A 15,505-nucleotide genomic window follows, 5' to 3' on the forward strand; every position below is an offset into this window, starting at 1 on the left:
CTTTTTCAGTAAAAGGTCTTTTAGTCATCTTGCCTTCAAGGCAAGACTCACACACAGATAAATAATTTTCTTCTAACTCGCTTAGAAGTCCATTCTTCACCAACCTCTCAATCCTATTGAGATTAATGTGTCCTAGTCTTAAGTGCCAAAGATGGGCATTTTCCTTAGAAGAAATTCTAAGTTGTTTATTTTGAGTTATAGCAGTTTTAAACATCTATATGTTATGGAGGGCCTTTGTTGCTAATGGCCTTAGCACATACAAATTATTTTCGAGATTAACAGAACATATATCAATACCGTTCTTAATAATAAACACTTTATTATAAGAAAAGTTTAATTGATAATAATGTTCTAAAAGACACTTTACTGAAACTAAATTCCTTTTTAAATCAAGAACAACATATACATCATTCAGAGTGAGAAATTTGCTCTATAAAGTTAACCGGAGACCTCCCACTGCCACAGTTGAGACGACGTGCCTGGTTCCAACTTGCATCTTCATCTCTCCAATATCAAGTTGCCACTAGGAACTAATTCTCTGAAATTAAGAACAAACATGGTTAGTAGCCCCAGACAAGCAAGCAAATCACATTTACCTTGTTTGACCTTCTTCTTTTCTACCAAATATCTGGGGCAGTTCCTCTTTCAGTGCCTGTTCTGGTTGCAATGGAAACATTTTTTCTTGTCAACTCTCACTGGTTGTCTACCCCTTGGAGTAGCAACTCTTGGGTTAGCAACAACCTTCCCCTTTCCACCCTTATTTTTCTTCCATCTTTTTTGGTGCCAGAGAAAGAAGGTATAGACTTAGTTCCAGATGTCGAACCTTTATGGAACATTTTAGAAGATGAAACAATATTTGCTTCACCTTTCTTCTCCTTGCTTTTCAATAAGGATTGGAAAGTCTGCAACTCGATGAGTAGGGTAGTCAAGTTATAGTCATTCTTGTTTATGATAGAATACACAAGCATGCAATGGAAGCAAACAGAATCAATAAGCACTCTAGTTACATTTAATTTGAGTTCTAAAAGCATGCATTTGCAGAAAATTGAAGAGGGTTTCAAGATGAATATACCTTTGATAATTTCTTCTAATTCCAAGCAGCTCTTCACATTAATCCAGCTCCAAATCGACCGTGAACCACCAAAAGATATTCTCTACTATTCTCAGCCTTGGATTTGAGTGGTGGAACTCAGATTTGAGTGAATTTGGGAAAGTGTTCTTTGTGGGTTTGAAGAGGAAGAAGAAGAAGAAGAAGTAACATCAAACTTTTTTCCAGCTCAAGTTCCTTAGTTTCTTCTTCAAATCTGAGAGTTTTTATTGAATCTCAACATGCAACCACCTTCAATCTGATTGATGGCCAGCAGCTGTTCAACACTTAAAGTGGGATTAGGTGGGATTGAAAGGAGGTTACACCTCTTACTTGGTTTAATGTGGGAAAAACCCACTAAAACCATTTTGCAATTTCAAATTAATATCTTAATTTTCAATTTTCTAGTTAATTCAAAATTAATTAAAACCAATTTGATTTAATTCATAATTAATCAAATTCAACATTTCAAAATTCAAGTTCTCAAATTGAATTTAAAATTGGAAATTAATTTGATTTTTAATTAATTAAACAAATTTAATTAATTAAATAATTTAATATCAAATATTAAATTAATCACACACCTAATTTTAAACATGAATTTTATTCATGTAATTAATATTTAAATCAATATTTAAACATTATAAACTCTCCAATTTCGTTTAATTTTAACAAATGAAACGTTAATTATATCAAATATAATTAAACAAACCCTAATTCGATTTTGAATTTATTCAAACTCAAAACCCTAATTTCAATTTGAACATTTCCAAATTGAAATTCAATTTGAACAATTCAAATTGATATCATTCCAAATTCACCCAATTTAATAATTCAAGGTGTTCATGTTTTACGAGTTAGTAGAGGGACCTTACGGACCTACAGATCATAAGCTCTAACGATTAAGGTTAATTGGCTAAACTCTTTAGACCGACTTAATCAGTACTTGTTAACTATCAAGTCATACCATTATAGCTCGATAGTTGCACTCTCCTCACTGTAGATATATTTGTGTCCACATGATATAACCATAACTAGTAAGTCAACCCTTCACAGGTTGTTCGTAATAACGACTGGGTCAATATGCTATTTTACCCCCGATATTACATATTACTCCTTAAGTTCCACCGATCTTCTAATGAACAATTGGTTTGTGATCCAATCACTAATTCGGATCCCTCTCGGGCCAATGAGAGGGTGGAGCCCATTTTTCAAGACCCGAATTCAGCATTTAAGAGAACAACTTTTCTCCTCTCCCTCAATTTGGTAGGCATGAATTCTGTCTTGCACCCTATGTCCCGAGTTATCTACCCGGTCTTACCTCTGAAATGGGAGGCTTATTGAGTCGGTGTTGTTGAGTCAACCTTCACCTATGAAAATCTAAGGATAATCCCGAATAAATAGGAGTTCATAACTAGCTCAGGATTAAAATCAAGTTATCTAGGTCATCTAAGCGAAATAGTCAGTCTTAAACAACAAATAACATTATAAAGTACGAGTGACTTATTTCTTGGTTCAATCTTATGCAAACTCATTGGATAGGACATCCCCACTCCTCATGTCAAGACATGAACGAATCAGAATCATTTCGTTTATAGCATCTTACAACAAATTGTAACAACTACAGAGTGGGCCACATCCAATAGTGTTACTAGAATAAGGCACTCAACCTTATTCGTATACTATAGATCATTTTGACTATTTACTTGAACCTGATCCACTTTTATGTCTTCACATAAAGTTCGAGTATTCATATAATAGCCATGGATCTTAGTTTATTGGATTTAGTCTTTACAAGTGCAATTTACAAATTCAATAGCAACTTTATTGAAGAAATATTGAATAGCATATTTATTGATAATATAAAATGTTTAACTCTACCAACTGCGAGTTTTAGGACATACAACCCAACAATAAATCTTCCAACTTTTAATAAAAATCTAATTATTTTAATATAATAATCTAATTTTAACCATAAGCCAAATGAAATCCCAATTAATCCGAAAATAATTAAATTGAAATTTATTTGGCAAGTTATTTAAATCTCAAATTCCAATCTATCCAAACAATCCAAAATAAATTATTACTGCTTACAAGAAAATTTTAGGGCAGGTTGTTACACCTAATCCTATGGGATTCTATTCTTGGAATACTCTAAGTTTATTACTTCAGCAATAGTGTATGCTTCTACTTAGACCTCATCCATTTTTATTTTCACCACTCATACATATTTGGTCGATCACTCACACCTACCTTCCAACACAAAAACTTGCAACAATTCTCTCTTACTTATTGTGACACATTTATATGTATGCTTTAAGTGATTTAGGGTGGTTATATAACATGTCAGGACAGTTTTAAATGTAACTTTTGGTATTGATTTTTTTTTATCTTGCAAATATCTCGCACCCATTTTCCAATTTAAAAACTTGTAACCACGACCTCTAACTCATTATAGCACATTTATATACATTTTTTAATTGATTTGAGGTGGGTATATAACTTGTTAGGAAGGTTTTACTGTCATTTAGGTGTCATTTGGTAACCATTTTGTTTCCGGATTTTGGTTTTTGGTTTTTAAAAATTAAACCTATTTCTCTCATTTTCTGACAATGGTTTGCATCTTTCTTAAATAGAAAAGTTGAATTCCTAGCAAAATTCCAAAACACAAAAATAAGTTTTTAAAAACTATTTTTTAGTTTTTAGAATTTGGCTTAATTTTTGAAAACATGTGTGAACCTTGAACCCTAATTTCTCTACTTGTATATGTTCCCTATTGAAACCAGTGTGGTGAGTAGGTTGATGTGAGAATTAATGTGTAATGGTAGAGAAAAGGGTGAAAAGTTAGAAGAAAATTGAATTTGAAAACTTGACTTTTGGGTAAAGCTTGAAAAATTGGCTAAGTGTAACCCATGCGTTGGAGGCTAGAAAATTGGCTAAGTGTTGTGCCATGCATTAGCCTTGCTCATTTGAGAGGTTATTTGGGCATTGAAGGATGCCAAAGTGTGGACAAAAGGAAAATCTATGCGTGGGAAGGCATGCAGCAGCCAAAGTCTTGAGAGGTTAGCAAGCATGCGACAACCTCAAGTGTGCGCGAGCATGGACGTTGGGCGATCGTGTAGCAGTGAGCGGCGCTACGCGATGAGGTAGGCAATTGTGTAACAAGGAGCGATGCGGTAGGCGATCGTGCGGCAATGTGCAGTGCTATGCGATGAGGTAGGCAATTGTGTAACAAGGAGGCGATTGCAGTAAGGCGATCGTGCGGCAAATGTGCAGCGCTAGATGATGCGAAGAGTTTGCGCTAAACGATAGCGCTATGCGATTGGACGATAGCGTTAATGTGATGGGGTGTTGGTCAACTGCACCGATCGGCATCAAGTGCTAGAGCGAGACACTGGGCCGATGGCGCTAGACGAATAGTCCGTGCTGCACACTAGACGATGGGGACGTTAGCGCTACAAGGAGTGGGCATGCCAGCAAGATCTTGCACAATGGATGAGATGGCATGGTGATAGGCTGTGGTACTACATCGTATGGGCAAGCTAGAGTCGAAACGAAGATCGTCGGATGACAAGCATCAACGTGAGATCAACTGAACGATGAGGACTTAACAATGAGAGCAAAGGTAGAGCTATGAGAAATGATTGGAACATTCGTATAAGTCCGACATTGATGAATCACTCGAGTTAAAGCACCTCAGATGTCCTTGAAGCACCAAAAATTTAAACTCCATGAAAAATGAAGTGTCATGCTATGCTTTAATGGAGAAAAGCGGTGGGAAAAGCAGTAATAAAAGGGAGGTACGAACTTCAAACGATCAGTGTTGATCAATTCCTCCATGAAAATTTTAGAGTTCTTAGTGTATGCTGGAAAGCTTTAAAGAGTCACTTTCAGAGGGTGATCACTCTAGTCTGGAAAAGCCTCATCGTTACCGAGGAATTAAGGCCGGAGAAGGAAATATAAGGTCTAGAGGTTCTGTTCTGGGTAGTGGGTGAATCCGTGGCAATGTATTAAAGAAATTGAGTCTCTTACGATAGATCACAAGAAGTATGAAGCTGAAATTTTGATGTAAGGCTTTTGAAGACAATTCTGAACAAGTTTATAGAAAGGAATTTCTTGAGATAAGGAGGTCTAGAATTCAAGTTATTAATTTCGTAAGATGAATATGGAAATTTCATGACAGCAGGCAGCTGCTTGAGTAGTGAGTATAGTCTGAACATGCCTTGAAGGAAATGCTTAGATAGACCAAGGGCCTGAGCTTTTCTGTTGCATTGGACCTGCTTGTAGGCGAGGAGAAGCTTGCAGGTGATCTTGGACATATATAGCCAGCCTTGAGAAGACCAATACGGCAGCCGCAAGAACACTTCAGAGAGAAAAGTGTTGGTTGGGCATAAGTGGTGGTTTGCGTTTGTGAAGAGTGGTTGGAAGCTTTGGCATGAGCCAAAGTTCAACAGATTCCTAGTTGTTAAGGTATACAGCAAGGGTGGTGTTAAGTGAAAGTCTTCAAAAGGGAAGGCTAAACGTCAAGCTTACTTAAGGGTTATGTCCCCCAAAAGGGAGACATTATGCTATAGCTAATATTGTGCTTTTAATGTCCACAGGTATTGGACAAACAGTGATAGAAGCATATCGACCTTTGAGGAATGTTTTCTAAAGTTGTGAGTGATAAATGTTTTACAATGTTTATAAAGAAAACCAATGTTTAAAAGAAAGATTATTCTCTGCTAGCTAAGTTTTAGCAAAGTAATTTCCAAGCAAACCATGAGTAATATTTTATACGCACTTATGTTATGTATGAAAGTTTATTGGAAAACTGTTTATGTGTGTTTAATTACATCAAGCATGTGTTAGTATCTTTAAAGACATATTTTCTATGCGTATTGCTTTACGTGCTTTAAAGAGAAAGTCATTGTATGACTAGTTTTACTTGAAACTCGATACAGAGGGTCATTTGAGAAGGTATCCGAGCAGCTCAATACTGAGGAACATTTTGAGAAAGTATCTGAGCAAAAGTACCTAAGGTATGACGGTAATTAGTTATGGCCACGTGCACGTTGGTAGTTAAAGTCAGAGATTGAGCAAAAGGGTTCTCTCTTGACTAAGCAGTTGACGTTGGGATTAAACCACAATAAGGTTATTCTCAACTAAGGAACAATTTAATGTTTTATGATGAAAACAACTTTATATGCTTTATGCTAGGAAAATGTTTATACTGCAGTACAAGGTTACTGTAAAAATTTATATTTGAGTTTAATCTCTTTATTGAGATTTTTGCATGAGAATCAATTTTCTTTCTTAAGTCACTCACTAGGCTAGTAAGCTCACCCCATTTTCAAACATTTTTATTTTCCCCAGGTAGCGGTCAAATCCTTAGGAGGTAGCTCTACATCTGCTCTGTCACTCAAGGATGAAAGTTATTGTAACCTGCTTGTTAGGTGGTTACCATAAATATTGTACACATGTTACAGTTGTTCATGTAGGGATATGGGGTTTTGGGTATCAGGACTTATGAAACTAGTAATGTAATCTCTCTAAATATTTTGTATGTAAACTTAATGCTTTTTTACCATAGAGGCATCCGCTGTGTATGAGTTTGTATGTTGGTATCAGAGTTATTTCTATTAGTATTATTAGGTAGTAAGTATCAACAAAAGGGTTGATAACTGCTGCAGTCATATCCTTTCCTAGGCTCAAAAAGTAGTGGGGTGTGACAACATGAGTAAAAGGTAGATAACAAATCAATAAATTTAGAGTTGGTAGGGGCGTTTGTAGGTTTAATTTTAAAAAACTAAAAACAGAAAACCAAATGATTACCAGACGAAGTCCTAAGGTGTTGTTTTTTTATCTAGCAAATATTTAATACCTATATTCCTAACACAAAAACTTGTTGCCACTACCTCTAACTCATTGTGACACATTTATATGCAAGATTTAGACGATTTAGGATAGGTATACACATGGTATGATGATTTTTAATGTTATTTTAGGTGCTAATTTTTATCTTGGAAATATGTTGCAGCTATCTCGCGATTATCTTGCAACTATATTGCACCTATCTTGCATCTGTCTCACACCTTCAAAAGATCACATGTTTTATAGATCCCACAAGATAAAAAAATTGAAAAGTTTTTTGCTAGGAAAAAAAACTCTATTTTAATACAATGCAAAAGAGAAAAAAAAAGTTCAACATAACTCAACCAAACTATAAATGAGAGTAGGAGACAATCTATAACAATAAAAATAAAGCGTAGAAGTTTACCAAGGACGAGAAAGAAAGATTGAGAGAGAGAACTCTTTGGGGCTATTTGGTCCACAAACTTCTTAACTTTGTAAGTTGATATAAATAACTCAAATTCAATCGTAAATGTTTTCACATTTATGGAGTAATTTTATTTTTCCATCTTTTTCTACTTTTCACATTTATCGAGAATTTCAATATTTCTCTCTTAATCTACTTTCTACCATCATCTTAAAACTTTATCTTACAATTCTAGACTCTTATACAAATTACAATTCTAGACTCTTATACAAATTTACTAGCTCTAACGTATTAACTCCACGATTAAGAGAGGAGAGATGGAAGTCAAATAGAACAAATTTACTTGCTTTTCCCCCAAAACTCTTTGGGCTTCCTAATTTTGATCTATTCTTAGCAATTTTCCCATTCTTTTCAATATTTTCCTGAGTACTTATTTTCCATGTTTATCATTCATATTCGTATATTTATAATACATTATTTTTTTTAAAGAAAAAACCACTATGAACTTAAAAGAAGAAACCCTAGTTTCTATTCCCTTCCCACCCTTATCTTCCTTCTCCCTCACGTTGCCGCCGCCACACAGCTATCTCTGCCGGTTTGTTTTTCCCCTTTTCCTTCTCCATATCCCCCTCTCCGCTACAGCCTACGCCGGCAAACCCTCTCCGCCGCAGTCGCACGCCGCCACCCTCCATCGGCAAACGCCCGTTTCTTCCTTCTCTCTCTGTCTACCTCTCTGCTGCAACCTCGCCGGCACCCACTACTGCACAGCCTTCCTCTACTCGTCGCCGACTGCCCACCGCATTCTCGTCGCCAAGGTGCACACTCTGTCTTCCGCAACACCACCCCCTCTCAGTCGTTCGTTGCTGAGGTGCTGCGATTATTTTTTTTTTCTACAATTCAACCAATTTCTAAATAGGGTCAAAGTTAATCTAAAATCCTGCCCAATTCGACCTTATTTGGATTGCTCTACATGAGAATTTTGTGTGCTGGATAGTCTCTTGTTCTATGCAATCGTTTTTAGTTGGTAGTTGAAGTTAATTTAGTATAAAATTGATGGTACATGAAATGGGGGTTTGAGTAAAGCTTTTGATAGATTCTTGGTGCTCCATAGTCTTCAAGAACATAACAGGATGATCAGAGATCGGAAGAACTGTTGTTGTTATTATTATTATTATTATTTTAATATCAGGGGATTATGTAGTTATACATTTCTATATAATTGTTCTTCACTCTTGCATCAGACATTATGAATAATCGTCTTGGATGTGATAACTTCGTAGGTCATGGCAGAATCAAGCTCGCCTGGTTCGTTTCAACCTCCTCCTGTTACCCCACTTCCTATTCTCATTGATGGGGCGGATCGCGATCGAGCACTTGCCGCTTCTGAGGTCTGTGCTCGTCGAGAAGTACTTGAGCGCCGGTCCCGGAGAGTGAAACAACTTTGTCGAATCTTAAAGCAAGTGTACTGGTTTTTGTTGGAGGAACTCAAGCGCAAATACAGGGAATATTATTGGACATATGGCAAGAGTCCATTTAAGGAGGACGAGAAGGAGGCTGAGGGCATTGGTGATTATCCAGAGGGTATTGGGGAAAATGGAAAGCTAGGATTAGGTTCTGTGACCGGGAGTGATGAGATTAGACGGTGTGATGTCACAGGTTGCAAGGCAAAGGCAATGGCGTTGACAAAATACTGTCATGCTCATATCCTCTCGGACAAAAAGCAGAGGCTCTACAAGGGTTGTACCTTTGTAATCAAGAGGTTTGCATTCTGTATAACTGATCATTTCTTTTCGCTGCTTAGTAGTACTATTAAATGTTAAATTTCTACTTGATTAGCAATAGCAATGAATAGAGAATGCTTACCTATTATTGGTATCAGTATGATGATTTATGATGTGTTCTTGCTTGCTATGAACTTTACTAACAGTTTCTTTCATAAATAAATCTTTGAATTTCTTCTATTTGTTCTTGTTTGGATGGCCTAAGATGAAATCTTGATAGAGTTGGTCAGAGTAGACGCTAAGGATAAAGGCTTTTCTAATGTTCAAGTCCTCTCAAATTCCCATTGTAGAATATAGCACCATTTTCCCAATCCTCTTAGTTAAAGAACATGAACAATGGTTGTCATCTATCTACTGCTTGAATTGACCAAGTGAAAACCATGTGGTAAGAACCCAAGCAAACTTATCATTACAATATTTACAGGAAATTTTGTTGTCCCCTAGGCCTCTAATGTTTTGTGTATCTCAATCCCATATCATCAATGCAAGGTAAGTGAGAGCTGAATCTGATTAATGAAAAGGCAGCCTCCTATAGGGTCTGCTCCCTTCCAAAGAACTCTCCAATAATTTTAGTGGATTCTACAAAGGAAAGAAGCTAGTTTAGGGGTTTTATTTGTGTATTTTAAGAATATTTTTATAATCGAAAAGTAGGTAACGTTGTTGAGCTGTGAATTATTTGTCACATCATCTTCTTTTGCATCGATCTAAAGTTGATGTTCACAACCTTCGATTGAGCTTTTATTTTTCTTTTTTGGGCCTTTGTGTTTGAAGCCTTTTCTGGAATTAGGGGCAATGCATATTGACATTTTGTACTTTGGGTGGGCAAAGATGTCTTGTGTTGAGGAAACTATAAGTTGGTGCCTGACTTGTGATTTTATTAACCAGAACTTTGATTAGCTCAACCTTCCATTGCAGCAATATGAAGTTTTTTCGTTTTCCATTAACAAGAAACCCTTTTCCATTTACAGTATGCAGTCAGGGCCGCTTCTATGTTCAAAGCCCGTTTTAAGATCAACTGTTCCCTGCTATTGCCCTGGTCATCTACAAAAAGGTGAGAAGTGTTTAGCTCGAGATTTAAGAAAAGCAGGTCTTAACGTCTCCTCGACTAGTAAGCTTCGTCCAGATTTCCATGTATTGGTAGCTGAATTCGTTCGCCAAATACAAAGCAAAAGGAGAGCGACGAGAAAGGCTACTGCTGTTAAAATTGAGAGTAACTGAGAAGGTGAAGACTAGTGAGGACCCTCCGTTTGAATTAGGGTGAAGCGGTTTGGTTCGGCTGGTTTGAGCCTCAAACCGAGCTGAACAACCTGCATCTATTCAATCCAACCCCCTCCCAACGGAAGAATTTGTTGATAAAATCAATTTTTGTGTATTATCCAACCCCTTCTTCCTTTCCCTCCCTCGATGCACATCGTGAATTTGATTGCAGATTGTAGGGATGTACATTCCTTCTCTTGATGGTTTCGTTAACTTGGGCTTGCTAATTAGAAAGGTGCCTAAACTGCCATATTATTTATGGGAATTGAATTGGAGTATATGGCAAAATTTAGGATTTTGATATGAAAAATGGCAGAATCGGCCAATAATAAGATTTATGGCAACTCACGCGATATGCATATGACCATAAATTTCTAAATCATTGATTTGTCTTTGTCTAGTTCGTATTTGTTATTGATGAAATTACAAATATATGGTAAGTGTAGAATCATAAACAAGGTCGAGTTCTGTATATAGGCTAATTGTTGATTTTCCTTGAGAACAACGTTCCTTAAGAACAATTTCCTTTTTATTTTCTTCATGTGGTTAATGTAATCTGTATATTTTATTATTAATTTAGATTGTGTTTACCACTTTTCGAGTTAATCTCAATTTAATTAAATATCTAGATTTTTTTTTACTAATTTTATATTTTAAATATTCGTGTATGATTAAATTTTATTTTATCTAATCAAATTTCAAATTTATTCAAATCTTTGAATTGTTTTTCATAATTTTATACATATTCTTAATAAATTAGTTGAATATTTTTTTATATCCTTAAAGGTTTAAATTGTTTTATATTATTTTAACGATTTGAAAAAAAGAATATTCATTACTATCGTAAAAAAATAGTCATCACTTTGGTTACTTACATAAAGTGTTCATCGATTTAGTTTTTGTTGTGGTTTTTTTACAAGTTATTGTTCTTGCTATAACAGCGATTAGACTTCTCTTTGACGACTGATGGGATGAGAATTTTCATTATCATGATTTTTGAGTTTTTGAGGCATATATTCTACCAAATTCATCGTTCCAATAATTTGTGGAATATATTCAAGGTAAACTTTTCCCATACCGAATTGGTTCTACCAATTTGAATCTTATTAGGATTGTTGAAGATAAAGATATTTTGTGGTTGATGTCAATTTTATCAGTCTCCCAAATTGATTTATGTGTAATGGTTAACCATGTCTTATATGTTGCCCTAAACATTGGAAATACACTGTATTTGAATAATGAATTAGCAGAAATTGATCATTCTTCGAAACATCTTAAGGGCAACACTGAAATAATTAATTTTCAATTTATTTGCTTGCTCTTAAAAACAGTTTTGAACTTACTATTACTAGGTTAAACAAAGCTTTATTTGAAATTCGTTGCAAGGATCTGTCTTGTGGTTGGAATATCCATCAATGTTCTATTGATATTGTTAAAGATGGAAGATGGTCATCAACAAGTAACATCTTGGATTGTTGCTAATGTACAAAGTCCTTTTTTAAAATGAATGACAAAATTCCATGTTGGCCTTGTGATATTGTAAACTATATGAGAAGACAACATGGTATAAATATAAGTTATGGTAAAGTTTGGAGAAGTGAGATTGCTCTCAATTCCATCAGGGGAACTCCTGAGTCCTTATATATCGTTTTGTCACAATTTTCAACCGCGTTGATTGAAAACAAATCCTTATATTTTTCTGGTCTATATTTAGTTTAAGCAATTATATAGTCTACTTTGTCTTGTATAATCAACCTGAATGTTTATTCCTTATAGGAACATATACAACACAAGAATCTAATGATAAAGGTAGGTTTAAGTATTACTTTATGGCTCTTGCTGCTTCCATAGATGCATGAAAATTTTGTTTTCCTATTATGTCAGTTGATGGCGCTAGTCTAAAGAACAAATTTTTTGGGATATTATTGTTTGCTTGCACACTTGATGGCAATTCGCAGATTGTACCTCTTGCATTTTCCATTCTCGATGCATCATGGTCTTGGTTTTTTTTCGTAATCTTAAAGCTGTTTTTGGGATTCTAACAACCATGTTATCTGTATCCATCAATGTTCTATTGACATTGTTAAAGATGGTCATCGACAAGTAACATCTTGGATTGTTGCTGAGTGTACAAAGTTCTTTTTTAAAGTGAATGAAAAAGTTCCATGTCGGCCTTGTGATATTGTAAGCTATATGAGAAGACAACATAGTGCAAATATAAGTTATAGTAAAGTTTGGAGAAGTGAAATTTCTCTCAATTCCATCAGGGGAACTCCTGAGTCCTTATATGCTGTTTTGTCATAATTTTCAACTGCGTTGATTGAAAACAAATCCTGGTATTTTTCTGGTTTATATTTAGTTTAAGCAATTATATAGTCTACTTTGTCTTGTATAATCAACCTGAATGTTTATTTCTTACAGGAACATATACAACACAAGAATCTAATGATGAAGGTAGATTTAAGTATTACTTTATGTCTCTTTCTGCTTCCATAGATGCATGAAAATTTTGTTTTCCTATTATGTCAGCTGTGTGTGCTAATCTAAAGAATAAAATTTTTAGGATATTGTTGTTTGCTTGCACACTTGATGCCAATTCACAGATTGTACTTTTTGCATTTGCCATTGTCGATTTTGAGAATGATGCATCATGGTCTGGTTTTTTCGTAATCTTAAAGTTGTTTTTGGGATTCTAACAACCATGTTATTGTGTCTGATGGTCATAAAAGTATCACCAAGGATGTTAGTTCTATCTATGATTTTCCTGAACATTGGTTGTGTGCATTTCATTTGTATAAGAACTTTGTTAAGAATCATAAGTCATGTCAAATCGAGGACACTTTCCATAGAATTTGAGTATTACATGAGGCAGTTAGATGAGGTTGCTCTGTCTATTAGACTTGAATTAGAGGATGTTAGCAAATCCAAATGGGCTAGGGCATTTTGTCGGAGGAAAAGATATTCCTTGATAACAATTGATAACATGTAGAAATACAAGTTATTTTTACTCTTAAGTTGGAACACTAAGGTTTTTAATGGTAGATTTTCCTCATTTTTAGAAGAAACGCATGGATTTATTCAAACATTAGCAAACTCATGTAAAAGAAGTTTTATTACTAAATATCGCGGCATTAACGCATTGTATTGCAGGATTTTAACGCAAGGATTAATGCCAACGCATTAGACAAGTGCCGCAGGAAAATCTCTAATGCATAGGCGATGCGTTGGAGGGAGTTCAACGCAGAGAAGATTCATTGCTTCAGGTTGATTGTGTCACATCACCACTTGCAAGTATAGGCATCTGCAGCAGGCGGCGTCTGAAAAGCTTCCGAGAATCAGGCGACTAATTAGGGCATGGACTTTAATGCTGACTAGGACATGGACTTTAATGCTGCCCATTCACCAAGTGGACGTGACCAACACCTATAAATAGATGAAGTCCCTCCAGAGTTAAGAAGCTAAAAAATTATAAAGATCCTTACTCTCTGTATATTGTAGTCATAATTCTAGTTCTGTAGAGGCTGTGCTGTGGTGTTAGACGATCAAAAGGGTTGAGAACCATCACTACCGCTGGTACAGCGGGCAAGCCGGAAAGGCACACATTCTTCACACACACGAGAACTTTCATCAATTCCTAAACAAGTGATTGTACACAACGGAGATTGAGCCAAAGAAATACAAAAATTGTTATTCTTTGGCTTGACTCAGTTTCCTTCTTCTCATTTATCACTTTCATTCCATTTGATTAAATATTGCTTTGTAAAGACTCTCAAGTTTCTTTATAAAATCCATATATTTGATCATCATCTTGCCGTTGTTTATTTCTTGTTTATGTTGAATGCAATTATACTTTGCACAAATATCTAAAGCTCAAGCCAACTTGAGAAATTGGTAAAAACACATCTTTAACTTAGATTGTTCAAAGAATAACTAGCTCATCAAGTAGGACACCTAGTACAACTAGAGATAGACTTACTGTGTCTATTGCATTTGTGTTAGACGCATGCATCCTAGAGATAGGTTTTGTATGTTATTCGCATTGAGAAATCTTGAGAAAAGTTCTAACGCATGAACAAAAGATAAGCAAATCACTCCATCTCATCCATATCACATCCTAGTTTTTGTACATTCATCTTAGACTGACGCGTCCACTTACATAAACTCCATCTCAATTGATCCTTTATTCACCATCAACTCTTTTGCATCTCTTGTACAGGCACAACAATTTAGTGTAATACAACTTATTTCTCACATTTATTTAGGAAAACCCTACAGTAGATACAACGCAAGGTCTGCGTTTGGTTAACTGAATCCCTAAGTTCACCTTGGACTTACGAGGAAGATTATATTGGGTCTGGTTTAGGAAAACTTGAAGGCCATTAGAAGGAGTTGTGTGGCGTTCTGTGCAAATATGTACGCCCAACGCGTTACAATTATTTAAACGCATCGAAGTATAAATACATCACTTATACTTGGAACTTATTTCTTTAATTTATTTTATACAATACACTCCTAGAGAAAATTACGGTAGTACGAACAAGTTTTTTGGCGCTGTTGCCAGGGATTAGAAACAAGAACTAACTTAGAACATTTTCATTTATAATCTGTTGTTTATGAATACTTCGGTTGAGGGAGTATTACGAGTTAAGCCTAAGTTTTTGTAAACGTTTATAAGTAGGGAGAGCACTCCTGAATTTAGATACGACCCCAAGATTGGAAGGAACCTTCCGGCATAGGAACCGTTCCAACTGTCGTCGAAGGTGAGGCAACAATTTCTCAGACACAGAACAGGCAACAAGCCAATTGGCGGAAGAACAGGCAAATCACAACTAGCTCATGCTGCACAGGAATCACATCCTGATGGCGAATAGGCAACACGCGTCTCAATGAGGGAGTACGCGGTCCCTGTACTGTATGATTTCTCTCCAGGAATCATATATCCAAAGCCGAATTTTGGTACCAAGGTTCGAGATAATCTAGTTATTGATGAAGATTCTACTAATACAAGGTATTTGCATGACTCATAAGAATGAAGATTGAAGTTACTTTTAGTATGTATGATAACAATGTGACGAAGTATTTTAATCGTTTATTAAGTAAAAGGCATTTAGTGAACTTAGT

General features: G+C 35.6%; 1 protein-coding gene across 3 annotated transcripts; it reads left to right on the top strand.

Annotated features, from left to right (window-relative positions):
- Positions 1-7,831: 7,831 nt before the first annotated feature.
- On the top strand, positions 7,832-10,649 carry LOC120084404 (INO80 complex subunit D-like). Of its 3 annotated transcripts, none has more exons than XM_039040171.1 (3): positions 7,832-8,161; positions 8,627-9,105; positions 10,096-10,649. In XM_039040171.1, exons 1-3 carry the CDS (start codon positions 7,847-7,849, stop codon positions 10,343-10,345), a joined length of 1,044 nt encoding a protein of 347 aa, XP_038896099.1. In that variant the 5' UTR covers positions 7,832-7,846; the 3' UTR covers positions 10,346-10,649. The 3 variants fall into 3 exon arrangements, with proteins under 3 accessions (XP_038896099.1, XP_038896100.1, XP_038896101.1); XM_039040172.1 differs by having other exon boundaries at positions 8,020-8,214; positions 8,619-9,105; XM_039040173.1 differs by having other exon boundaries at positions 8,020-8,214.
- The last annotated feature ends 4,856 nt before the right edge of the window (positions 10,650-15,505 follow it).

Source organism: Benincasa hispida, chromosome 9 (assembly GCF_009727055.1).
Source record: "Benincasa hispida cultivar B227 chromosome 9, ASM972705v1, whole genome shotgun sequence".
NCBI lineage: Eukaryota > Viridiplantae > Streptophyta > Magnoliopsida > Cucurbitales > Cucurbitaceae > Benincasa > Benincasa hispida.

Excerpts from the sequence above, each read along its gene's own strand:
- LOC120084404 (XM_039040171.1), top strand. The coding sequence starts at position 7,847 with ATGAACTTAAAAGAAGAAACCCTAGTTTCTATTCCCTTCCCACCCTTA. Across the intron at positions 8,162-8,626 it reads ACCGCATTCTCGTCGCCAAG|GTCATGGCAGAATCAAGCTC; the intron begins GTGCACACTCTG and ends ATAACTTCGTAG. Across the intron at positions 9,106-10,095 it reads TGTACCTTTGTAATCAAGAG|TATGCAGTCAGGGCCGCTTC; the intron begins GTTTGCATTCTG and ends TTCCATTTACAG.